This window comes from Notamacropus eugenii, chromosome 7 (assembly GCF_028372415.1).
Source record: "Notamacropus eugenii isolate mMacEug1 chromosome 7, mMacEug1.pri_v2, whole genome shotgun sequence".
Classification (NCBI taxonomy): Eukaryota; Metazoa; Chordata; class Mammalia; order Diprotodontia; family Macropodidae; genus Notamacropus; species Notamacropus eugenii.
In genome coordinates, this window is record NC_092878.1 from 167,504,173 (window position 1) to 167,530,182 (window position 26,010).

Sequence of the window (26,010 nt, forward strand, 5' to 3'; positions counted from 1 at the left end):
CCTGATTTCAGATCTCCTCTATACCCCACACATGGAGCTAGTGGCTTGGGGTAGGCAGCGGCGCTAGGATGCACGCCCAGATACTTTGGCTCCAAGTACACAAGGGTTTGTGGCTGTCCTGTGTTGCTGCAGAAGACGCTACGAGTTCACATAAGCAAATTCAGCTGAGCTGAGCCAATTCACATTTTTGACCAGCCTCAGCAACTCCCCACTTTAAAGAACAAGCGTGCATACATGTCCCACACACAGCAGTGCACACAAACACCTGGCAGTGGCAGCTGTGGTCCCCCTTCTCGTGGACTCTACCCTGCACTAACTCAAGAGGGCCATCTTAACATGGAAGCAGGCAGTATGCATATGGAAACAGCAGAGAGTTGGCTGTGAAACACTTAATGAGAATTAAGAGGAATGTGAGATAAACCAGGTCTGTGGCCAAAGGAAAAGAGGTCTACCTCCCTCAGGCACACTCCTCCACTGAGTCACATGCCTCTTTGCCCCCTCAGACAGGAGGTCTGCCTGGAAAATGGTAATAGCTGGTACTGCCTTTCTGCAGCAATCATCCCCCTCCCACGCCCACACTGCAAGGCCCGCTGCACTCTGGCCATCCGATGCCTCAAGAACATCGGCTCCACTGAGAATCTAGGGCGATTAAACCCCAGGGAAAACCTCTAGACACACCATCAAGTTTCCTCCTTTCTGTGTCAAGGAAGCTTTCAGCTGCTTGAAAGACAAGCCTACCTAGAGAGGGTCCTCCATGGGATGGAGATGGCCCTGGGCCTGCCTAAGGGAGAGAGCCTGAGTCACGGGGCCCACGTTAGACACAGGACAAGCCCAAGTGAGCTTAGAGACAAATGCTTCTCACTGGTCAGAAGCACAGGGCGGCAGAGAGAAAGGACCCAAGAACAGTTTGCCAATGGGAGGGTGGTGGTTCAGTTGTTCAGTGTGTCCAATTCTTTGTGACCCCATTTGAAGTTTTCTTGGTAAAAATACTGAAAGGATCTGCCATTTCCTTCTCCAGCTCATTTTTACAGAAGAGGAAACTGAGGCAAACAGGGTTAAGTGACTTGCCCAACAGGTACTAAATGTTGCAGGCTGGATTTGAACTCAGGTTTTCCTGACTCCAAATCTAGTACTCTATCCATGAAGCTACTTATCTGCCTAACTGGTAGGGAAAGGTACGGTAAAATGCAGGGGATGGAAAAGCAAGTTATATTAATAAACGTGTTTTTTAAAATAAAATAAAAATAACTTTTTAAATAAAACTTCTTGAATGAAATGGAAAAGTTGGTCCCTGGAGATGATTTTTTTCCTGCACCGAACTTCTAATGCAGGGTTACCGTGAAGACGAAAAGAGATGATCTATACAGAGCACTTAGAACAGCGCCTGGAACACACTGAACACAAACTACCCAGAGAGTTTGGAAAGTCACAAAGACGGGGGATTCAGGAGCCTTGTCACTTAAACCTCTGTCAGCTTTGGTTTCCTCATCTATAAAATGGGGAGAGCACCTATTTCCCAGAGGACCAGAAGAGATGACAATTCAATCCAGCAAGCATTTATCAAGCACCTTCTGTGTACTAGGCACTGTGATTGGGATACCCAAGGGACCTGCCCTCCAGATCTTACAATCTACCAGGGGCAGGGCTGGGAAGGGGGTATGCACGGGCCAACACCCACCGGATTGTCTGAATGAAGCCAGGGCTCCAGGGACCTGAGGTCAAATTCAGCCTCAGACACTAACTGTGTGACTCTAGGCAGGCCACTTAACCTTGGCCAGCCTCAGTTTCCCCATCTGTAAGATGGCTGGTAACAGAATCCACTCCCCCCGAAGGGCTGCCATGAGGATCAACTGAGACATTTGTAAAATACTTCACAGACCTTAAAGTTCTACATTTATATGCTATTAACATAATTACTGCTATTCTGTCCCAGGCTCAGTTTGACCTCAGAAGGTCACAAAGAAAGACCCCCCAGGAAGAACCAGGCCAGAGCTTATTCCCTCCAATGAACAGCCAGCAGGGCTGGAAGCAGGCTTGGAGGGCCATGCTATACAGGGCAGGAAGCTTGCTCACCTTTTTAGCTGGGCAAAACTGGACATGGCAAAGTGTATGAGTGTGTGTGTGTGTGCGCATGTATGTGTGTGTATGTGTGAGTGTGTGTGTGTGTATGTATGTGTGTGCACGTGTATGTGTGAGTGTGTGTGTGCTTGTGTGTGTATGATTGTGTGAGCGTGTTTATGTGTGTGAGTGAGTGTGCTACTGTGTGTGAGTGAGTGTGCTAGCGTGTGGTACATATCAAGGTCGTAGAAGGGGGCTCCTGGCCTCAATGGGTCCTTCCTGAGACAACAGAAAAGTACCCAGAGAGAGACAGAGCCTGGAACACAGAGATGTTCACTCAGCTCCTAATTTGGTTGGGGGAGCCTGTCCATCAACCTCTTGCTGGAATGACATCCATCTAGAGATTTGATTCAATGCCCTCCTTTTCCGAATGTAGAAACAGAGTCTAGGGGTGAGTGACCAGTCTGAAGTCACACAGCAGGAAATCGATAGCATTGGCTTGAACCCAGACCCAAAGGCTCCTTCCACCAAGCTCTCTGATGGACAGGGCGAGGTGGGGGAAGGGTCCTGGGCTGCCTTCAGGTCTCCAGAGAGGCCGTGAGAGGCGCGGCCTGGGACCATCCCATGCCTCGGAAGCCCTCCTAGGAGGGGAGGCAGAACAGAAATGTGATGAGTCCAGAAAGCTGGCAGTGAAAGCAAAACAAACTGTCAGGAAAAATGGTCACTCCCAGCCTCCCCCGGATTCCTCTGGGAAATCCCACTCAGTGAAGCAATCTCGCCAACTGCTTTTCCTTTTCTTTTCTGAATTTGTCTGTCTGTCTCTCTCTAACCCAGGCTGAGGAAGCACTGCATAACAAGGACCCCCGAGACGGAGCAGCCTGGCTGAGAATGCTCTGAACACCTCAGGGCATTCTCCCAGCATGCTCTGCCAAGGCGACAAGAGCTAACATCCCAGCTGATGTCAGCCATCTCTGCATCCCCATGGTACCTTCGACCAAGGACCGGGACGTCAGGCTAGGACGAGGACAGGCGAGGGGAGGATGGACGGAGACAGGGAGGGGATGGGGGAGAGCCTGAGAAGCATCACAAGCTAAATCTGGTCTAGCCACGGGAGAGGACAGAATGTTCTAGAAGACTTGGGAGCAAGAACTCGAGAGACGGGGCTGGCGCTCTGTTAACTGGAGGGGGGCTATGAGGTTGTAGAGGGGGAAAACACTCTCCCAACACACCATTCTGTCTAAAATGATCTCAAAATCTTATTTCTAACATAAACACAACTGCTTTTGGAGTATGTCAAACTAGGCAACTGGAACCACCCACTAGTGGCGGGTTCCAGATCTAAGAGCTCAGGTTCGAAGGCAGTCATGCTAAAATCAAGGAGGCCAAAGGCATTCCCTCTCCTATTACCCCTCCCCCCAGCAGGGGGCCTACAACAGAACTGTGGACACTCTTCCTCATGGTCACAGGTAATCATTTGGACTTGTTAGAGTAAGGCCTACCAAATAATCTGCCACCTGCTGGCCAAGTCCTTTCCTTGCTCAGTGCCTCAATTTCCCCTTCTGAAAAAAAGAAGGGGTTGGACTGAATTACCTACCTGCAATGGGTTTGCAGCCCTAAAGTCTACGAATCTATGAGTCTTAGATGAGAATCCACACATTGTGGCTATGGAAGTAAAACTTGCCATTTTTACTGCCAACTCAGGCTGCACATGGTTACAAGGGCAGGTGACCCCCACCCCATTTCTAAGAGTCAGGTCTCTGACCACTAAAGCAAGGAGAGTCAAAAAGCCGGGAGGACCCCTCCTGAAGAAGCCCAAGTGCACATGGCAGCTCTGGGCTCCAGCCACGGGGACAGTCTGCAAGAACAGCTGATTCCAAGTCACAGTCTGAAGACCTCCAGCACGCCGGGTGGACCCACTGCTGCAAAGTGATGGAGGGAGTGGACAGTGGATATGCAGTGGGCATGCTGGTCAGTGTTTAACCACCAGCTCTGCAAGGGGAAAAAATGGGCCCAGGACACACCTGGAAGGGTAACCTACCTTATGAACATTTTCCCCATCACCTTCTTAAGTCTAAACCATCACCAAAACAATAAATCGAGCCCTAATACGCACTGTTCTACTCATATCCAGCTCTTGGTGACTCCCTCTGGGGTTTTCTTAGCAAAGATACTGGAATGATTTACCATTTCCTTCTCTGGCTCATTTTACAGGCAAACAGACAAATGAGTGTTAAGTGACTTGGCCAAGGTCACACAGCTAGTAAGGATCTGAGGCCAGATTTGAACTCAGGAAGATGAGCCTGCCTGATCCCAAGCCTAGTGCTTTATCCCTACATCGCCTAACTGCCCCTAATCTATGTAGCACCTGCCAATTTCTGAGGATTAAATGCTCACACTGAAAACGTAAACAATCAGCTGACTGTTGGAGCAGTCTTGGCATGTGCCACGACAGGTTGCACGGATGGGCTGCAATCTGCACCACTGGATAGAATGTTGGCATCAGTAAAATCACAGACCATCGGACTGTGTGAAAACTTAAGTCACATCTGCTCATGGCAGAGAATGGAATGCTAGCAGCCTCCAGAGATGATCATTCCCATTAAGGAAGAAATCAATCACCAGCAGCCCTGCCATCTCCTTGAGGAGTCTCCTCCTCCAAGATGTTCCCTGTTCTCAGCAGGAGGACTGTCAAAGATCAGAAGACTCAGCCCAAGGATGGGGCCTCAGCAAGACTAGGCCAACTCCCTCATCTGAAAAATGGGGAAATTGAGGTCAAGAGAGGGGAAGGGACATACCCATGGTCACACAAGTAGCTGAATAAGGGCCAACTGTCTTGCTTGGTGTTGAGGGGAAGGAAAGACTGACAGATGACTCTGGGGTTGTGAACCTAAATACCTGGCAGAGTGGTGGTACCTTACAGAAATGGGGAAAATTGAAGGAAAATAAGGTTTATAGGCAAGGTAATAAATTCTTCTAAAGACCTGTCCCACTTCTGATATGTGTGGCCTTGGGTAAGTCATTTCCCCTCCCTGTGCCTCAGTTTTCTCACTTGTAAAATGAAGGTGAATTGCTAATTAATTGATGAAATAAAGAAATGGGACCACAAGGAGTTCCCTCAGGCTCAGGGTGCCTAATGCTTTGGCTACTCATCAGGAAAAACCACAACAGGACAAGTAAGGAGTAAGCCTTCAATCACATTTAATAAGGCACAGAGAAAAAAAAGGGCAGGGGAAGAGTTAGATGGCTTAAGGACAGGGATATAGTGATGGAGGCACACACAGTCACTTACACAACTGTGGATGGGAGCTGGGCAAACCCGGGCAGGACAGACCGTAGCGAATGGAGAAAAGCTGGCGTGGAGAGTGGCGGTGGCGGCAGAGTTTGGGCTCTCATTTTCTAGGTTTTGGTAGGGGGCAGACTAATCCTCATGCATGGCACCTTGGGTTAGTTCACTAACACATCTGTATCATTTCCATCATCAGGACCATCCGGTGTTCTACTCATAATCTGGAGCTTATCTGATGCTTACAGATCGTGGGCCGTTAGCAGGACTGAGAGCCCTTGGCCCTCAGGTTAGCACATTGTCTCAGAAAGTGGCTTTTAATTTATGAAACAGTTTGCTAGTAACCATTATGGTTCCTTAATCTATGGGACAGTGTGCAAGTGATTCCTAGGTTCCCCTTTGCAATCTTACTTCCTAATATTGTTACTTTATAACTAGAGGGGGAGAGGGGAGTCAGGGGGACCAGAACAAGATGCAAGTTTGACACAGAGGGAGTTAGACTAGAAGGTACACCTGATCTAGACCTTTCAGCCTATGTTTCTATGCTGAGCTTGAGACTATAGAGAAAAAGCAAAAGGAAAGAATCTTGGGGAAAACCCTCACTTCCTTCTGCAAAAATTCCACGAATGCCTATTCACAAGACACAATGAAGAAAGAGATGAGTTATTATTCATTCACTCCATGTGTGTCACGTCAAGACGACAAACATTAATTCAGGACCTTCCATGTGTAGAGCACTATACTTAAGGCAAGGGAAAGGGAGACAAAGTTTAGATGGACCACAATCCTTCCTTTCCTGGAACTCACAAACTAGCAGAGGAGAAAGCCACAGAGAATTATGGAATGGATAACTGCGCACATGTGCATTAGGAAAACCCAAAACAGGATGCTCAGTGAGCTCTGGGGTGGTTGGTTGGCTGTCATCTACGGGATATTGGAACAGGCTTCCTGGAGGAGGCAGCATTTGAGCTGGATGTTACAAGACGGGCAGGAATATAATAGGCAAGAAAAAGGAGGGTGTTCCAAACAAGAGGAAAGCACAAGAGGTGGGAAATCACAGGGTATGTTTGAGGGACCAAGACCATTGCATGTGACTAAACTGTAAAGGAGTCTAGTGAGAGAACACTATACAGTTAGGATAGGGCCATAGGCTCACAGATCTAGTGTTGGAGAGAGACCACTAAGTCCACTCTAGTCCAACTCTTTTTATTTTACTGAGGGGGAAACTGAGGCCTAAAGGTGAAGTGATCTGCCCCTGGTCACACACAAGTAGTACATGGCAAAGCTGGGATTTGAATTCAGGTCCTGAGACTAATGCATTTAGTAGATGGTGGAGGGCCCATGATGCCGGTAAAGGGAATAGGTGGAACTTTTACTTGATAGGCAGTAAAGCAGCACGGAGTACTTCTGAACAGAAGACATGACCATGTCTAAGCATAAGGAAACGACATCCAGTGGGAGAGAAAGGGATGAAGTGGAGGGGAAGAGAAGGGCGGATGGATGTCCCAGGTGGAGGCCCCTGAGATGGTCCAGGAGACAGCGAAGGAGGCCCTCAAGAAGGGGATAATAACCCTAGGAAGACCAAAAGGTCTGGATATGAGTGGCATCATACCAGAAGGGCATGAGAGCTGACAGGAGAAAAGCCCATGAGATGGAAGGGCCAAGGGTCACCCCAAGGTTTCACAAGTGAGAGACTGGGAAAAGACCAGTGCCACAGATGGAAACTAATGTCAGGGTATGTGGGAAAGGGGGAGGGTTTATCTTGAATTGGGTGGAGCTTTGAGCACAGGAAACTTGAGAATACATGATCATAACAAACAGCTGGAGGTATGGTGTGCCCAGCAGCTGGAGAAGGGCTGGAGTTAAAGGATGACACAGGAATGAAATGGAATGGCAGGGTGTTGTAAGCATGGAGAGGAGAAGGGAGGAGAAGAGGGGAGAGGAGAGGAGCAGAGAGCAATGGGAGGAGCACAAGTCGTTCAGACTGGTGATCTAAATCAAGCCAACCCTGAGAGGTAATGAAGCCTGGCTCATGTCACATACCAGGATCTGCACTGCTGCCATGCCATCAGCTAAAAGACACGTCCTTTCAGTAAGGATCAATGAGTAACAGAAGTGGAGAGAGGCACGGGCACCATCTGTCCCAACCATGCCCTCAGTCAGTTGTGCAGAACTGTTTTCAGAGAACAGATTTCATAGGGAGTGGGTTTGGGTGTTTACAGGGAAGTGTCTGCTGGGTTGAAACCAAACACATCCATCAAGTCTTTAAAAAGAAGGTGGTGAAAATGGAGCAAAATATTTCTAGCAGCCTGTATTGTCATACCAAAAAACTGGAAACAAAACAGACGCCCAATGATTGGGGAAGGGCCAAACAAAGTAAGGGATATTGCAGTGCTGTAAGAAATGCTGAGAAAGAAGAACATAGAGAATCATGGAAAGACACACCTGAACTGAGACAAGGAAAGATAGGAGAGTCTGGAAAACAACGTACCTAAGGGCTGCCACAAAGTAAAAGGAAAGAAAGTCACAAATGTGACGGCTTGCAACATGTAAATGTGGTGAAATTACAGGCAGCACACTTGATTGAACCAACGAATGAAGCTGTTGACTTCAACTACGACCCCCAAAATAAATGAACAAATAAATACATAAACGTGCCTGCCATCAGCTCCCAAGGACCATATTCTTACACCATGGAGACTATGGATGAAGAGTAATTGATTCTGTTTTCACTTGATCCAATTCTTCCACAACTCCAAGTCCATGATGTTGTCCGCTTCAGACGGAGACGGGAGAAAGGAAACATTTTCAAAAGCATAGACTGTGAGGCCTCTGTCTGGCTTAATTACACCATATGTTGGTAGTTCTGAGGAGACACCAAACCGAGTAACTATCGAAAGACACTGTCAGAAAGGAGAGATATGGGAAGGCATCGCCCCCCTCTCCTTTGGTGTGGGAAACGGTATGTCATCTCCAAGTTTTTCAACGTGTTGGTCAGTTTTGTGCCGAATTCTTTCTTTTAAAAAATTATTTGTCTCCTCAAGGGGGGGAAGCCAGGAGTGAGCAAAAGAATTTGGAATTCAAAATTTTTTAAAAAATGAGTATTAAAATTTTTTTACATGTAATTGGGAAATATTTAATGAAATAAGTAATACTTTTTTTAAAAAAATTCTTTGTTCTACAGGCTGGTTCTCTGGGAGATTATATGGGCTGGCTCTCAGGGAAAGGGAAGGAGCGAAATATGGGGGAAATACAGGTGAGGTAAAGCCCAAAGATCTCAATAAAATTTTATTTAAAAAAACCAACAAGCCCAAAACATGGTGGATGCAGGCCTGGTGCTCAGAAGGACAGTCAAGACCGAAGAGGGAGGTCTGAGAGGCATCTGAATGAAGGCAGCTGAAGCTGTGGGCTAACATCCCTATTAGAAGATGAAAAGGACCAGAAGGCAGTCTAAGAGTCGGAGTGCTCAGGGGTAGGAGAGAACCAGGCGGGTTCCCCTGCTGAGTCCAAAGGGAGAGAGGCTAGACACAGGAAGCAGTGTCTAATGCTGCAAAGAGGTAAAAGAGGAGGAGGCCTAAATAGACAGCAGGATTTGGGCAGAGAGGGTAGGCTCAGCAGAATCACGTAGAGATGCCATCTTGGAAGGGTGGAGAAGACAGTGGGAATGAGGGAAGGAGGCAGCAGGCATAGCCAGCTTTTTCAAGAACCTGACAGTGAAGAGGTGGGCAATGGATGGCACCACTGGATGTCCTAAGGGAGGCCTTTTGTCCCCCCAACTGGGGAGATGTGAGCACATCTGTAGCTAGATACAAGGGAGAGAGTAGCCTGAAGACCAGAAGATAGTTCAGGGGAATGGTATTGAAGGAAGTGGGAAGGGCTAGGGCCAAGGGCACATGGCTAAGGATACTGAGAAGCCTTAAGGAATTAGGGAAGGTGCCAAGGGAGCTTCCACTGGCCATTCTTCATCTTCTCAGAGGGGTAGAGAGGAAACTTGTTAAGGAAACATGCTCTACTTTTTTTCTACTATGAATTTTTATTCCAGGGTAGAGTTATTTCCAAACTTTTGAGTTAAAAGTTTAGGCAGAAATTCCAGAAAAATCCAATCCATCAAATAGGACATAGCAGTCAAGTTGACATTTTACCCAAATGACTTAAGACATTGCCAGCCTAAACCCTTGGCCACTCTGACTCTACATGACTGTTTCTACCGACAGAAGGTTACTCAGACTCTTTCATGGAGCTGCAAGCTCTCTTGTGGGAACCATTGAGGCACTAAAGCAGACCCCAAAACTCATTCCTTCTCCCCTTGATGACTCACTGCACCCACAGAATTCATCCCTCCACCCAGCACCCAGAGAACCTAATCCCATGCCACTCCTTCTTCAGAAAGATATTCTCAGCTTCCCCTGGTGCCCATGGTTCCAAACACTTTAATGGGATGGATAACAATGGATGCAGACCTCTAGGCTTGACTGAAAACCAGTTTTAGAAGAAGAAAAAGGTGAAGAGAAGGTGTCTGAGGAGAGACCCCAATATTCTAATGTCACAGGATTATACTTAAAGCTGAAAAGGGGGGGCGGAGCCAAGATGGTGGAGTAGAAAGATGCACATACACATAGCTCCAAACCCACAACCCATAGAACATCTGTATAAAGTAACTCACGGCGAATTCTGAAGCAGTGAGGCCACAGAACATTGGAGCGAAGGAGATTTCTGTTCCAGTGGGACCTGCAAACCTCTCGCAAAAGGTCCGTCGCGCTGCAGACGCGGAGCTCAGCCCAGACCTGCCGCGGCCACGGCACCGAGAGGAACAGATCCTAGCAGGCTTCAGGGATGGGATCTCCAGCGGCCGCGCAGGTCCCTCCACCCACAGGTGATGGGGGTCAGTGAGAGGGTCTCTTTGGCGGGTCGAGAGGGGAGTGGGGTGCCCCCATAACTCAGGTCCCCTCGGGAGGCAGAAGCTGAGGCAGCGGCAGACCAGGGCTCGCCAAGCAGGCAGGAGCCTGGATCCATTGTTGAAGGTCTGTGCATAAAGCCCCGGAGGGAACTGAGCCTGAGAGGCGGCCCTGCCCCGACCTGAGCACCTGAACTTAATCTCACACTGAATAGCAGCCCCACCCCCGCCAAAAGCCCTGAGGCTGGGAAGCAGCATTTGAATCTCAGACCCCAAGCACTGGCTGGGAGGATCAGGAGGTGAGGTGGGTGTGAGGAGAATATTCAGAGGTCAAGTCACTGGCTGGGAAAATGCCCAGAAAAGGGAAAAGAAATAAGACTATAGAAGGTTACTTTCTTGGTGAACAGGCATTTCCTCCCTTCCTTTCTGATGAGGAAGAACAATGCTTACCATCAGGCAAAGACACAGAAATCAAGGCTTCTGTGTCCCAGCCCACCCAATGGGCTCAGGCCATGGAAGAGCTCAAAAAGAATTTTGAAAATCAAGTTAGAGAGGTGGAGGAAAAGCTGGGAAGAGAAATGAGAGACATGAAGTCAAAGCATGAATAGCAGGTCAGCACCCTGCTAAAGGAGACCCAAAAAAATGCTGAAGAAAATAACACCTTGAAAAATAGGCTAACTCAATTGGCAAAAGAGGTTCAAAAAGCCAATGAGGAGAAGAATGCTTTCAAAAGCAGAATTAGCCAAATGGAAAAGGAGATTCAAAAGCTCACTGAAGAAAATAGTTCTTTCAAAATTAGAATGGAACAGATGGAGGCTAATGACTTTATGAGAAACCAAGAAATCACAAAACAAAACCAAAAGAATGAAAAAATGGAAGAGAATGTGAAATATCTCATTGGAAAAACAACTGACCTGGAAAATAGATCCAGGAGAGACAATTTAAAAATTATGGGACTACCTGAAAGCCATGATCAAAAAAAGAGCCTAGACATCATCTTCCATGAAATTATCAAGGAAAACTGCCCTGAGATTCTAGAACCAGAGGGCAAAATAAATATTCAAGGAACCCACAGAACACCGCCTGAAAGAGATCCAAAAAGAGAAACTCCTAGGAACACTGTGGCCAAATTCCAGAGTTCCCAGGTCAAGGAGAAAATATTGCAAGCAGCTAGAAAGAAACAATTCAAGTATTGTGGAAATACAATCAGGATAACACAAGATCTAGCAGCTTCTACATTAAGGGATAGAAGGGCATGGAATAGGATATTCCAGAAGTCAAAGGAACTAGGACTAAAACCAAGAATCACCTGCCCAGCAAAACTGAGTATAATACTTCAGGGGAAAAATTGGTCTTTCAATGAAATAGAGGATTTTCAAGCATTATTGATGAAAAGACCAGAGCTGAAAAGAAAATTTGACTTTCAAAAACAAGAATCAAGAGAAGCATGAAAAGGTAAACAGCAAAGAGAAGTCATAAGGGACTTACTAAAGTTGAACTGTTTACATTCCTACATGGAAAGACAATATTTGTAACTCTTGAAACTTTTCAGTATCTGGGTACTGGGTGGGATTACACACACACACACATGCACACACACACACACATACACACATAGAGACAGAGTGCACAGAGTGAATTGAACAGGATGGGATCATATCTTTAAAAAATGAAATCAAGCAGTGAGAGAGAAATATATTGGGAGGAGAAAGGGAGAAATCGAATGGGGCAAATTATCTCTCATAAAAGAGGCAAGCAAAAGACTTATTAGTGGAGGGATAAAGAGGGGAGGTGAGAGAAAAACATGAAGTTTACTCTCATCACATTCCACTAAAGGAAAGAATAAAATGCACACTCATTTTGGTATGAAAACCTATCTTACAATACAGGAAAGTGGGGGATAAGGGGATAAGCAGGGTGGGGGGGATGATGGAAGGGAGGGCATGGGGAGGAGGGAGCAATTTGAGGTCGACACACATGGGGAGGGATAGGATCAAAAGAGAATAGAAGTAATGGGGGACAGGATAGGATGGAGGGAAATATAGTTAGTCTTATACAACACAACTATTATGGAAGTCATTTGCAAAACTACACAGATTTGGCCTATATTGAATTGCTTGCCTTCCAAAGGGAAGGGGTGGGGAGGGAGGGAGGTAAAGAAGTTGGAACTCAAAGTGTTAGGATCAACTGTCGAGTAATGTTCTTGCCACTAGGAAATAAGAAATACAGGTAAAGGGGTATAGAAAGTTATCTGGCCCTACAGGACAAAAGAGAAGATGGAAACAAGGGCAGAGAGGGATGATAGAAGAGACAGCAGATTGGGCATAGGGGCAATTAGAATGCTTGGTGTTTGGGGAGGGGAGGGGATAAAAGGGGAGAAAATTTGTAACCCAAAATTTTGTTAAAATGAATGTTAAAAGTCAAATAAATAAATTTAAAAAAAAAAAGCTGAAAAGGACCTGAGAAGCCACTGAGTCCCACCCCTCACTTTACAGCTGAGTATACAGACCCAAAGAAGGGAAGAGGATCAACTCTGAGATCTCGCATGGTCAAGGGCAATCTTCACCTCTGAGATAACTCCCAGACAATCCCAAGGGCCAAAAGAGCTACCTTGTCTATAAAGGAAGCTTTAGAATATCAACAAGGAAACACCAAGGTCTGGAAAACCTTAGGCTATTTTGGACCCCAAAGATATTTCAGGGCTGGACAATTCCAGAACAGATCCAAAAGCTCAGAAGGGCAAATGATTGATGTTATTGGATGCAGAAAGTAGAGCCATGCTGAAGTATAAGGGACAAAGCACAAGAAGAGGAAAGAGAAGCTGAAACATGTTTTTCAGCATTCCAGGAAGAGTCTGACATTCCTTGTAATTGTCTCTTTGAGGAGCCAGCAGGCTGGCCAAGCCCTCAGGTACAACTCAGGTCGCCAACCGTACCCTGAGCATCTGCCATGCCCCACTCCCGCTCTCTCTGCCCTTTTCCACCCTAGTGCCCCTCTGACAGGGAGCAACATTTCCAGCTCTCACATTCAAGGATTCCTCCCAGAAACTGTACCAGGAAATCCAACCAAGGCTCATGGGAAACTCTTTATCATTCTACTCCACCTCTGGTCAAACTCAGATTTGACAATCTTCTAAATAGTTCTTCCAACATGGAGCCATACAAGCCCGCACGGCATCCACGAATGACGGTGGCGACCTTCAACCATAATGACAAAACAGTGAGAATGCAAGCAGCTCACAAGGTCCATATTCTTAGGCGGCTGAGACTATGCAGGAGGAGCAATCTGTTCTGTCTTCAGGGGAAAACAGCAACACATGTTCCAGTCCTTCATTTTCAAGTCCATCATGTTGTCCACAACTTCACATGGGGATGGAGGAAGGAAATATTTTCAAAAGCCTAAAGTGTGAGACCCTGTAATTGACTTAACTACACCACATGCTGGCAGCACTGTGGACACCTGGGCACAGGTCTACATTGGCCCAATCATTTTGAGAATGGCAAGAGCCACCTACTAACCCTTCCCTGAAGCCCACGTCTGGCATCCCAGCTACCCACATCTTCCCACTCCCACCCTACCAAGGAAGGAGAGAGTTGAAAGTCCCTTACTGGCATTGTCTGTTCGCTTGCCCTCCCCCTTCTGTCCCAGGCCTTGCTGCTCCATGCTCAGACAACAGGGACGCCCTGAAGCAGCCGGTTCTTTCCTTTCCCTACTAGTGTTACAGCTGCAGTCCCAGGCATGCAGGACAGACAGGAAGTTAGACTGTACACATCATCCCAACTTCCGCTTGGCGCTGACCAGCACACACAGATCTTCACCCCAGAGCATGCATCTGTCAGAGGAAAAAGAAAGAAAACTGAAATGAGGACCTCGCCAAAACAGGTTGGCCTATGAGCCAAGCAGGAAGACTACAGGGCAGGCAGGGGCAATATCATCCAAGGAAAAGGCCAAAGAGACCGGTGAGAAGCCACACAGGTTCACAGAAACAGAGAAAAGCCAAGCTGCTCTCAAGGGAAGGCAGTGCAGGAGGGGTGATGGAACAGGATGGAGAACTGAGCAGAGAAATGCTTCTCACCCTGCAGTCAGACCACAGAGGACAGAGTGGGCCTGAAAGGGCACAATGAGGAGATATGGAGTCTTCATCCATTAGACCAAAGGAGGGATTGTAAGAAATGTGGATGACTCACTGCCCTCACCCCTCCATGAGCTCAGGAATCTGGACCCTCTCAAGCAGGGAATCCAGCAGCATGGTCCCCTCGAAGTAGGGTCTTCCTGATGGCAAGCACTGTGCCCTGGCCATTGGGTCACACTACTGCATCCCTGCTGACTCGATCATTAGCCTCTGACAAACTTCACCCCATGAGCCGTTCTTTCCACTCCGCTACAAAGCAGATAAATTCAGCAGAACAAATATTTAGTAAGCTGTTACTCTGGGCACTCGACGGGCTAATCTTGGAAGAGTTTTATCAGCATTAGAAATGCCGAGGGAGAAGGATCAAAGGACAGGGCAGGCTCCTGGCGCGATACTCGACATACCTTTCCTATGGGCTCATTTCTATAAACAGGAGCTAAAATGAAGCTCACTGTTTAACTTTCCCATCTAACAGAAACCCCCACAAGCACTTACTCCATCCATCCTTCCCTTTAGGAAGGAGGCCACTCAGGGTTTATGCCCAGGGGGGCAGAGGCCAGAGGGCTGAGCAAACGGAAGACATGACACATACATGGTTGCCCCCAGTTTCACACTAGGACTCCTTCTGGGAATCACCCAGATCACCGCGATCCATCAGCCCACTGAGAACACTGGAGGCGAATCTTACTGAGTGACCTGAGCCTCAGCCAAGTGACAGGATCTGCCCACAGCCACAGAGCAGGGTCAGAACTGGTCGGTGGCAGTGTTCCATCTGACACCCCAGGCAGCCCCAAGAGGCAGAGCCTTTCAAAATCATTATGGGGGGTTGAAGGGTAGGAACTTTACAGATGAGGAAACTAAGCCCCAGAGATGCACATGTGACCTGCTCAAGGCCACATGGCTAGTGGCAGAACCAGGGCTGGTCTTTGGGCCAAGGCAGGAGGAAGAAGACCTCACTTCTAGTCCTGGCTTGACTACTTACTAGCTGGGTGTGGCAGGCAGGTCAGCAGCCCACCGGAGGTCAGCAAGAGGGAGAAAGGGGCCAAGTACCCCCTCACATTCAGAGCAGCCTTTTCATGGAAGCAAAGTTAGATGGATGCCCATTGACTGAAGAATGTCAATGGGAAATGTGACGGGCGCTCACTGCTCTGCAGGGATCAGTGAAGGGCAGAGAGGCATGGGAAGAGATAAGGCCACTCTTGCTTTTCTTGGGGGCCCTTCTGCCCACTGCTCCAACCATGGGAGCATAAGAGTTTTCAAGATGAGAAACACCAAGAGCAGCCCAGCCCCCCCTCCCCATTTGGACATCGAGTGGCCTTCAGGGCACTTTCCAGGGAGAGACGTCTCTGGGTTTGGGTCTCCCAGTCTGTGAGCTCCAGGAGGAGGAAGGCTGGGCTTAAGGGCACCATTTGTCCCAGTGTCCAGAAGGACACTCACTGTACCAGGACAGCCTTCACACACTTGCTGAATGAATGCGCTGGGAAACACATATCTCATAAGATAGATGGACATGGGGGAAGGCAGATGATGAGAGGTGATGGGGAGAGGCGCCAGACAGAAAGCATGGGGAACAAGATCATCCTAAGCCTTGTGGTCAAGGCCAGACAGACAGTACCCATGAAACCACTAAGGTTATTTCCACTTTATCCTGTACATATCTTGTTCATATACTGTTGTCTGCATGTTGTCTGCCCTGTTAGAATGGGAGTTCCCTGAGGGCAGGGCCCATGTTGCTTTGATTTGAGGCCTCTCCTTGGATCTCCAGGGATTATATAGTTCTCTCTCTCTCTCTCTCTCTCTCTCTCTCTCTCTCTCTCTCTCTCTCTCTCTCTCTCTCTTTCTCTTTTGGGGCCTCAGTTTCTTTTTTCTGTAAAATAAGGATGTGGGTATAGAGGATTCCCTCCAGAGGTTTCTCCCTCTAAATGCCATGATCCTGGGATCCCAGGTACTTCCAAGCATCTTTTTAAAATGCACTCCTTTCCCTTAACAAGAGCATGGGAGCTGAACCTGTGAGTTCCCAGGCCCAGGGGAGGAAATGACCTCTACTAATACAAGCTGGCAAATTAGGGTCCTGGAGAGCTGCCTGTGCATCCCGCCAGGATGGGTCCGAGTCAGGACTCAAATCCAGGTCCTTCCTGGCTCTGAGGCCAGCTCTCTATCATGCCTCACACAGCAATATGATGATAAAAAACAGTAGTTGGCATTTACATAACACGTTAAGGTGCATGAAGCACATACATACATATATATACGTGTGTGTGTGTGTATATATATACATATATACATACACATATATATATGTATGTATGTATGTATAACCCAACCCCCTTAAGGATACACTCAGCCTTGAGAGGGTGTAGCAGGTAAGAAAAAAGAAAGAGGGGAAGAGAGAGATTGGCTGGTTTTGCTTTGCTGCTTCAGGCCAATTTGTAATTTAAAAAAAAAAAAAGATCCTAGAACCTGGAATGAATGAGCAAGGCTGTTGTACAGCTGTTGGGGGGGTGGAGAGGGGAGACAGTTGTACCCATGGAAGAGCTCCTCTGCTTACACATGCACACCCTCACAGACATGCCAGCTCCTCACACATGTATATACGTGCATGTCTCTCTGCATTCACCCATGTGCACTGCCTTCCTTTGGAGGAGAGAGAGGGTAAACGTTGCATGTGTATGAAGATAAGGAGACTTGACTTGAGTTGCAAATAAATCTCATTTTTCTTTAATTAAGGGATGGGGATGGGCCTGGATCTGGAACTGTGTTTTCAGTGTATAGGGAGCTTTTAGAAGAGCACACATGCCACTCTGGCCTGGGACAATGAGAGATGAAGGGATTTGCCCAGGGTCACATAACTTGGACATCTGGAGGGGAGGCATCCTGGCCCCACGGCCAGCTCTCAGTCTCCCAGGCCACCCTTACAGAAAGGCAAAGAATGAAAATATGGCAGAATGTGCTGAGTGTGCATCAGCAGAGAGCCAGTACCAAATACAAGTTCTGAATTTACGAGATGTATGACCAGAGGCGATTCTCCGGGCCTCAGTTTCCTCCTCTGTAAAATGGTGAGGGTCAAGTGAGAGGGTGCCTGAGGGTCTTCCTGAGAGCTCTCTACTCTGCGAACCACAGGCCCCTCAGCTCCGCCATGATTCATCATGTCCCGGCCCTTTTTTGGGGGCAGGATAAGACACATACGTTACAGAAAACTCTGTGTGCACAGTACAGAAAGAGAATGGGAAGTTGTTGGAGTTTCTAATCCTTTAAAAGAGATTTTTCCAAAGCACGACGTGGTCAGGCTCATGGCACGAGCGTTCATCTCGCTTCCCGATGGATGACCCTTTCTGCGTTCTAGTTCTGAAAAGCCACTTTCAGTTGGGCCCGGGAAAGAAAGAGGGCACCTTCTTTAGTGAAGCTCTCGTTTCCTTTGAAAGTTCATGTCTGGGTCAGCCAAGTTACAACAGGGAAAAATCCACGCCCAGCCTAATCCATCCCTGCTCCGCTGTTAGGCAAGGCCTTGGGGGTGGGGGCTTGTGGCCAGGGGGATGGCTGGCTCATCCGCTCACCGCTTCTCAGCTGGAGGGAAAATGAAGCATCCTTCTATCTAAACGTCTGGTCTGTCTATCTCAGGCCCTCCAAGAAATTTCCCTCTGGGGTAAACTGAAGAAAAAGCTGTACTAAAGGGCTCATGGGACTTGTTTCTCCTGAGTAGCAGGAACACATGAGAGAGGGGAATGATGTTCTGGTCTAGGAGGATTGCCTGTGTGGCTGGCATTAGGAGTGAGTGGGGGGAAGGGAGGTAGGGTAGGAAAGAGGGGACAGGAGGCAGAGCAGGGCTGCCTCACTCCCTGACAACAGTATCCAGGCATGTGCCAAAACTCGAGTTTCCTTCAATTCCAGGTGACTCCATGAAAGCAAGGATCACAAACCATAATTACAGAAAGTCGTGGCCTATAGAATGGGAAAAGAAAAAGGCAGAGTAGGACACAACTGGAGACCCTTGGCCCTTAGGGGAAATGCTTCCCTCCTGGAAGGAGCCCACTAGTGCTTGGCAAAGGCAAACTCAGGCACCTCTCTCTCTGTTACTGTTGCTGAACCCCAAGCAACTGCTCCAGACTTCCGGTCAAACTAGCTGTAGGATTGTATGGGATGAGATGGGATGGGCTACAGTGAGACAGAATGGGATGGAGAAAGTTTGGATCCAGGGGGACAAGATAGGATGCTATGAGATGGAATGGGATAGGGTGGGAGAGCATGAAATGAGTTGAGATAGTCTAGGGGTCGAATTCTATGGTATAGGGGTGGGCTAAGATGGAATGGGATAGGTAGGATCTCATGGGACAAGATATGGTGAGGTGGGTTAGGATCCTATGGGGCAGGATGGGATGAGATTTGATGAGATAGAAGTAGAATCTGATGGGATGGAATGGGACAGGATCCCATAGGACACTCCTCCTTTAGGAGAGAACTCCTGTGAACTGCCATGCTCCCTGAAGTCCTCCTTGGGCATTGGGACCCAAGTTTTAAAGACCCATCAATCAATCACCAACCACAACCTGGCCAAGCCAACCCTTCCACCTTAGCTTACTGCAACCTCTGCTTTCATTTCCCAAAGTACAAGAGACCTGGCTGGTCACTGCTGAAATATACCAGCACATGCCAGCTCTCAGCCTTGAACTGTCCTGTCCCAGGAGGAGAAGGAGAGCACAGAAAGCCGCTCATCTTTTTATTTATCATGGTGACAGTGAACCTCATAATCTTCAGCCAAGCCATGCCTATGACCCAACCCTTCCTGCTCTCCTGGCCTCAGTGTCTTCCTCTGGACAATGGGAGCACTGAACTAGACAATCTCCAAGCTGGGTGATCAATCAAGCACCTAACTTTACAAAACACTGCCCCCTCAGTCCTCTCCTGAGAAATGCTGTGTGAGTACCCGTGGCCCCACAGACACCAAGGTATTCATAGAAGCATCTTTTGTGAGAGCAAAGAACTGCAAACAAAGGTGCTCCATGTCCAGGCTCTGGGCAGTGGTTTAACAAAGATGTTGGAGGTTTCGCGATGTTGCCAACTAGTCAGGAACCACGAAAGTGAAGGAACGGAGAAGCCTGGGGAGAACTCTGTGAACTGATGCAGGGAAAACAATGTATAAAATGAAGGCTACATAGTAAACAAAAAGAACCATAAACAAACCGAAATGATACTAACCAGGCCTGGCCCCACAGGAGGGCTGTGAGAAGGCACGCTCCCCCTCCTTCGCAGAGGTGGGAGAACATGGGTGAGGAACCCTGAAGACGGTATCAGACTTTTTTACAGGTTGGTAAGTTTTGCCGAGCTGGGTTTTTTCTACCCCTTTTTCATCCTTTGTTATAAGGAAGGGCTCTGGGAGGGAGACGGAGAAGGAATACACTGGAAAAGAGATGTTGCACCCCTCTCCGAAAAAATCAGTAACAATTCTGTAAAATATAAAATGGCTTTCAATGCTGCTTGCTTTGTTTGCTACAGGAGAGTCTTGGTTCCAAATGCTTTCAGCCACAGAGGAAGCTCCACTAAGCCTTCCCTGATTTCCCCAGGCAAGGCCCTCCCACCTGGAGCTCACTGAGCTGCCCTGTGGTGACCTCTTTTCCGAGGGCCTCAGCCCCTGCCTGGGAGCTATCTGTGCTTAGATCAGCCTCCACTCCTTCCGGGAGGTCTCATATTGTGAGAATGGGCAGGGGAAGTGGCACCCTTCTGGGCCACCATGGGAGAGTCCTACTAAATTGGTCTGTATGAAGGAGAGGCTCCTCAGCAGCCTGAACAAGGGGCCACAGAAGGCCACTCAGGGAGACGTCCACACCTTCCCAAATCTGGGATCCCTGAAGTTCTACAATGTTGAGCTCTTCCTCTTGTTCTATGGGAGGAAACAGCTCCTGATTCAAGGTCAGAGGACCCAGGTACAAATCCCAGCCCTGCCACCTCCTAGGTACATCTCTGGGCCTCAGTCCCTCCTCTGAAGGCTGGCCTGGGTCACCTCCAAAGGCCCCTTCAGGTCTAAATCCTGTAAGCTTGATAGGAGAAAGGCTGTCTTATCTAAACCCTGAGAAATGAATGGACTTGTCCATGGGCTCACACACAAGTGGGGGGCAGGGGCAGGTCCTCCTGTTGGCATGGAGTCCAGAGGGGCCAGGATCCACATCCTGGTTCTGATGCTGACCTCTGTGTGACACCATCCAAGTTCTTAGCATGTCTGAGCCTCTGCATTCTCCTCTGTGAAATGGGGGAAATGATACTTGCAGTGGACTTAACTCCCCCAGAGGGCTAGGGATGTCTGTGAGGGGGCCAAGGCTCCCTCAGAGACCACCATATTCAGGCTGCCCCCAGCCTGAAGCTCTGTACAGAGAAGGCACTTAGCAGAGAGCCCCAAGGCCCAGAATCTTGGGGACCCCACATATTCTAAGAACCATGGACTCCTCACTATCCACCATCCAACTCAGGATACACCAACCAGACTACCCTGCCTCCTCCCTACTCCAAGGCCTGGCCAGCTGACATCTCAGCCTGGAGGAGCTCTCCCCCATCTCTCCCTTCTTTCTTCTGTCTGTAGCTAATTCATGGGTCCCGGGACCCATGGGGGAGCCTGGAATGGTTCCTGCTGAATCAGGATGTTCTGAAGGTAACTGTTCCTTGTCCATTGCCTGCAGATGTTCTAGGAGTCTCTAGAAAGCACTGGCTTCACCACCCCACATCCCAGGTCTGAGGAAGAGCCCAACCTCCAGTCCTGTTCTGGCCAAGCCCCAGGCCTTTCTAGAGGCTTGTAAGGCAAAGGACGAAAAGGGAGAGGAAGAGGAAGAGGAAAAGGAAAAGGAGAGGGAGGAAGGAGAGGTTTAACTATCACAGGAGCTGGAAAGGCCTTGGGACCTCACTTAGTTGGGGAAACTGAGCTCCTGCCCAAGGCCCCCAACTGGGAGAACCAGAATTTGAACCCAAGTGCTGTGCAGAAGCCCAGGCCTCTTCCAACAGTATCTGGATGGCAGGGATGGGTTGGAGCAGCTATTTGGGCCTCAGGGAGTAGGCCTGGGCCTGGGGCAGAGGAGAGATTTCTCCTTTGTCTGGCCTGGCAGCACCAGCTCTGAAGAGCCCTTGGAGAGGGGGTCGTCCTCAGTCCCCCATTCTGCCCATGCACATGCACACACACAAACCATGGGTCTTCTGCTCCCTGCCTCCCCAGCCCTGGGCATTTCCTTGAGTTGAGGCAAGCACTGGGGGCCCAGCCCTGCTCCCCAGGCATGCGAGATGGCAGATAGCTGTGTTTGCCCAGCTCCACTCAGGTCAGATTACAGCTGGCTGCCCAGTCCCAGGTTTTTGATGGCACATAGGTGGGGTGGGGGGTAAGGAAGGGAATGCACTTCCAGCATGGGGAGCCCAAGTCTCCTGGGAAAGCCTGCCCTCTCATTAAGGACCCACAAGGTTCAACAAGTCCCAATCAGAGGCCAGCATCCCTGCTCTCGCCAAGCCTGGAGGGGACAGCCAGAGCACACTGCAATAGCCAGCCCTTTAATCTTCTACCACTGGATTACAAGGATGACTGATTCCCCTGTACCCATACTCATCCCCAAGGAGCAGGCCCAGGTTAGAGATTAGCCCTGGGGGCTCCCTGGGCCTCACCAGGATAGGGACAGCTGCCCCCACTGCTGGCCTACAATAACCTGAGGACAGCAGAACAGCTCCAGGGGCCAGGAGGGGCTAATATCCCTACCCCCATTTGACAGATGGGGACACTAAGACATAGAGCCTGGGTGACTTTCCCATTAAATGCTAGCTATTACTATAGATCAGCCTGTGAGCTCCAGGACAGCAGAACTGTGTTTTTTGCCTTCCTTTGTATCTCCAGGGCTTAGCATAGTGCCTGGCACATAGTAGGCATTTAAAATATACTTGCTGACCAACTTTCTCACCATCGTTGCTCAGGCAGCAAGTAGGCCAGTGGGATTCGAACTGAGGTCTCTGCGTTCTGAGTTCAACTATTGCAGGCAGTCTCTAAAAGTCCTCTGGGGCCTAAGAAATCAGAGGCAGCTGGTTGAGGGGAGGAAGGGTCAGATTTGGGGGTAGGAAGGCTTAGGGGCCATGTGTCCCTGGGCAAGTCACCTAACTTTTCAACGTCCCAGACAGTTCTCCAGGAGGAAGCTATGTAGGGATTACATACTATCTCCCTCAGAGAACAGCCTCCCTACATCAGGTGTTCCCCACCCTGGTCCAATCACAACTCTGAAGCCCCTTCTCCCACCCACTTCCCCCCCCCACTACCCCGTGCCCTGCAAAAACACTCCAAATTTCATCCTGCAGGGCAGCTCTTCTGGTATCCACACAGCTCATAGAGTAGGCCAAGCTCCAAGAGGCAGCTGCAGAACTTTGCTAAGACCCAAATCTCTGCCCTCCTGGGCCTCCTGGACCAGACTAGCACAGATAAATAACTATGGGTGAGGGTGGCACTGGAGGGCAAGCTAAGGTACCAAGTGCTGAGGGAGGGCTGAGCTGGGGCAGATCTATGGATCGAAAGCCTAGCTCGGCTCACAAGGAAGGAATGTCACCCTGATGTGGATGGGTGCTGTTGGCTCTCCCATCATTACTTATCCCTTTCCCAGTCTACTGCAGTGGATCTTACATGCCTGCCTGGTGCCCAGCATCAGGAGGAGGGCTTGTGGTTTTTAAGAGTACTGAGAAGACACTTCCTATGAAGAAAGTCATCCTCAAACATCTTAATCCTGGCTGCTTTCTTAACAGAGGCCACAAAGGAAGAGCAAACATCTCTTTTCCTACAAGATGAGGCCGATGTTAGACCAGACAGTGTCCTGGGCCATTCAGCCAGGGACACAGATAGGGCTGATGGCAGGGGACAGAGAAGCAGAGACAAAGAGACAGACAGAGACACAGAGAGACATCAACAGGGAGAGGTAGAAGCAGAGATGGACAAAGAGAAAGACAGAGACACAGAGAGACATCAACAGGGAGAGGCAGAAGCAGAGACGGACAAAGAGAAAGACAGAGACACAGAGAGACAGCAACAGGGAGAGGCAGAAGCAGAGACGGACAAAGAGAAAGACAGAGACACAGAGAGACATCAACAGGGAGAGGCAGAAGCAGAGACGGACAAAGAGAAAGACAGAGACACAGAGAGACATCAACAGGGAGAGACAAAGACAGAGACAGACACACAGGGAGACAGAAATAGAGACAAAAAAGCTGTCAAAAGGGCAAGCAAACATTATTGTTTTATTCATAGTAATAATAATAGCCTTTACACAGCACCTACTATGTGCCAAGTACTTTACCAGTGCCTAGTAGCACAAAGATCTTACACTCAGTGGGTCTGCAGAACCTGGGTTGAAACTTCACCTGTGAGACCTAGCTCATCACTCCCTGACCCCTGATCTTTCAAAGGAGGGAGGGCTGGATGAAGGGTCCCAGGGGGTCTCTTCCTACTATCTCAAGCCAGACATTCTGGTCAGATGGGTCTATGTAGGGTCTACCTCTGGAGGAACAAGGAGACAGCTCCTTCCACCCCCAACACCTCAAGCACAGAGAGACGGAGACAAGGCCAGCATGCACAGACCAGAACAGCCAAGCAACAGGTAAGGCTCCCTCTCTTCCCATGGACTTAAAGCATTCCATCCCTTTCCAACATCCTTTGACGTCCTCTTAACCCAAATGCCCCAAGGGAACCAGCAAAGCTGGCAGCCATTCTTCCAGATGAGATGAACCCTCCCCCACTAGAGTCCTCTCTGGGATTCTAGAGCTCTGGCAGTGGGAACAGGACCCCCGGTTTGAAGCAGGCTCTGCTATTCACTCCCAACCCATGGGGCCCTTGGCAAGAGGCTTCACTGTCTTTGGACCTCAGTTTCTCCAGCTGAAAAACCAGGGAGTTCGGCTGGATGAGACAGCCCTGTCAGCTACTGCTTGTGTGACTTTGGACTAATGTTAATTTCTTTTCACCTCAGTTTCCTCATCTGTAAAACGAGGGGGTTGAACCAGAGAGAACTCTAGGGTCAATTCCAATTTTCAACCCCATGGCCTTTGTCACAGCCCTGTCCTTCCAGGCCCTACTCAGAGACTACTTGCTACTCAGAAACCTTTTCTGACCCACTCAAAAGCTTGTGCTCTCTCTCCTTAAAGATTCCTAATAGGGTGAAATCAAGGAAGACAGATTTCAAAGAGGGCATGTAGAATTTGGAAAAAATCTTGGCACCGATAAGACTCAGTCCAATAGTCAAAATGCATGGGGAACCAGCATGAATCGAGGAGTACCATTACTCCTGGGCCTCTGCCCATGGGGACAGCTGGTTGGCAGCTGTAGCTGGTGCAGATGAGGAAGGCGACCTTCCTGTCCACACTGACTTCTCCCTCCAATAACGGTGACGGGGCCTGGGCTGGAAGCAAACACAGTGGGGCTTTTTGTGGGGGGGACAATTGCTGTTTCCAAGGCTCTTGGATTTGGGGCCACCTCCTCAGGTAGACAGGTGGGGGACTACAGGGCAAAACTCTGTATATATCATCAGACACTCTAACGGATGTTTTTGCCTGTTACTTTTGTAAGGGAAATGACTAATATGAAGATAAAATGCACCTTTAAAAAGTTCTTTTTTAAATAAACGCATGTATTGCTGATCCTAAGTGTCCACTTGTTTTCCAATACTGTGATGTTAGTACTGACGAGTCTTTTCCTGTGACACAAGCCACCTCTAGCACCCAGACCTTTGCACAGTTACCCATCTCGCCCACTCAAGCTTTACCAAAGATCTCTAAGTACATGAGATGTGGTAAAGGAAGCCAAGGAAGAACAGAAGCTTTCTAAGGGAAGGGCCTGGGGTTTTGGTATTTTTCAGTTTGTCTCTGTATCCTACAGGAGCACAGGGTCTTGAACAAAGCAAGATGTACATGGAGAGCCTTGCTGTACTCAGACCCTGAGCTAAAGGAAGCCTCCCTAGATTCAGAGAGCAATCACCAGGAATGTCCCCCATCTGTGGTTATTAGGACCCATCCAGCCCCTTCCACAAGTGACCCCTTCTAGGCCTCTGAACTGAGCCTAGGAAAGCAGATAAACAAGGGATTCAATTATGTGCAAAGGAAAACTCACTAGGTTCCATATTCGGACATGGTGGCTCCTCTGGGAAGGAGTTAAAGCTGGTCTAACTGATCTCAGAGACCCCTTCCAGTCTTTATAGTCATGAAACTCAAGTCGGGCTCTGATGGGGTGCATTAAATAGGGTTAAAATGAGGGCCATCGACATCTGCAAAGCATACTCATTTAGGCCCCACACCAACCCTGTATGGAAGGTGCTCGAGGGATTACAAAATCCACTTTACAAAGGAGGGAACTGAGGCACTGGAAGGCTTAGTGCTTGCCCAGGATCACACAGTTAGTAAATGTTGGAAGCAGGACCCGAATCCAGGTCTTCCTGACTCCAGCTTCAATCCTGTGTTTGGCCCACCTGGGCCAGTCCTCAGAACCCTGGAGACACAGGACTAACATATCCCAGGACTGTCTCCATCTGAACCCCACTAAAAAGACAAGAGTGAGATGCGGCAGTGCTGGCAGCACTACTGCTCCACTGTGGCAGAGAGAATTTTCTTGTGGTTCAGTCTTCTCAGTCATGTCTAACTCTCTGACATCCCACCTGGGGT

At 48.7% G+C, this 26,010-nt stretch overlaps 1 protein-coding gene across 4 annotated transcripts in view; it reads right to left on the minus strand.

Moving 5' to 3' along the window:
* The window catches only part of RBPMS (RNA binding protein, mRNA processing factor), a 140,369-nt gene that overhangs the window by 94,486 nt on the left and 19,873 nt on the right, over positions 1-26,010 (minus strand). The window contains exon 2 of one of the 4 annotated variants that reach the window (XM_072625509.1): positions 13,844-14,067. The exons of the other annotated variants lie outside the window; for them this stretch is intronic. Coding sequence (XP_072481610.1) covers positions 13,844-13,849 — 6 coding nt within the window. The 5' untranslated portion in view covers positions 13,850-14,067. The remainder of the gene's footprint in view (positions 1-13,843; positions 14,068-26,010) is intronic. 4 annotated transcript variants of the gene reach the window in all.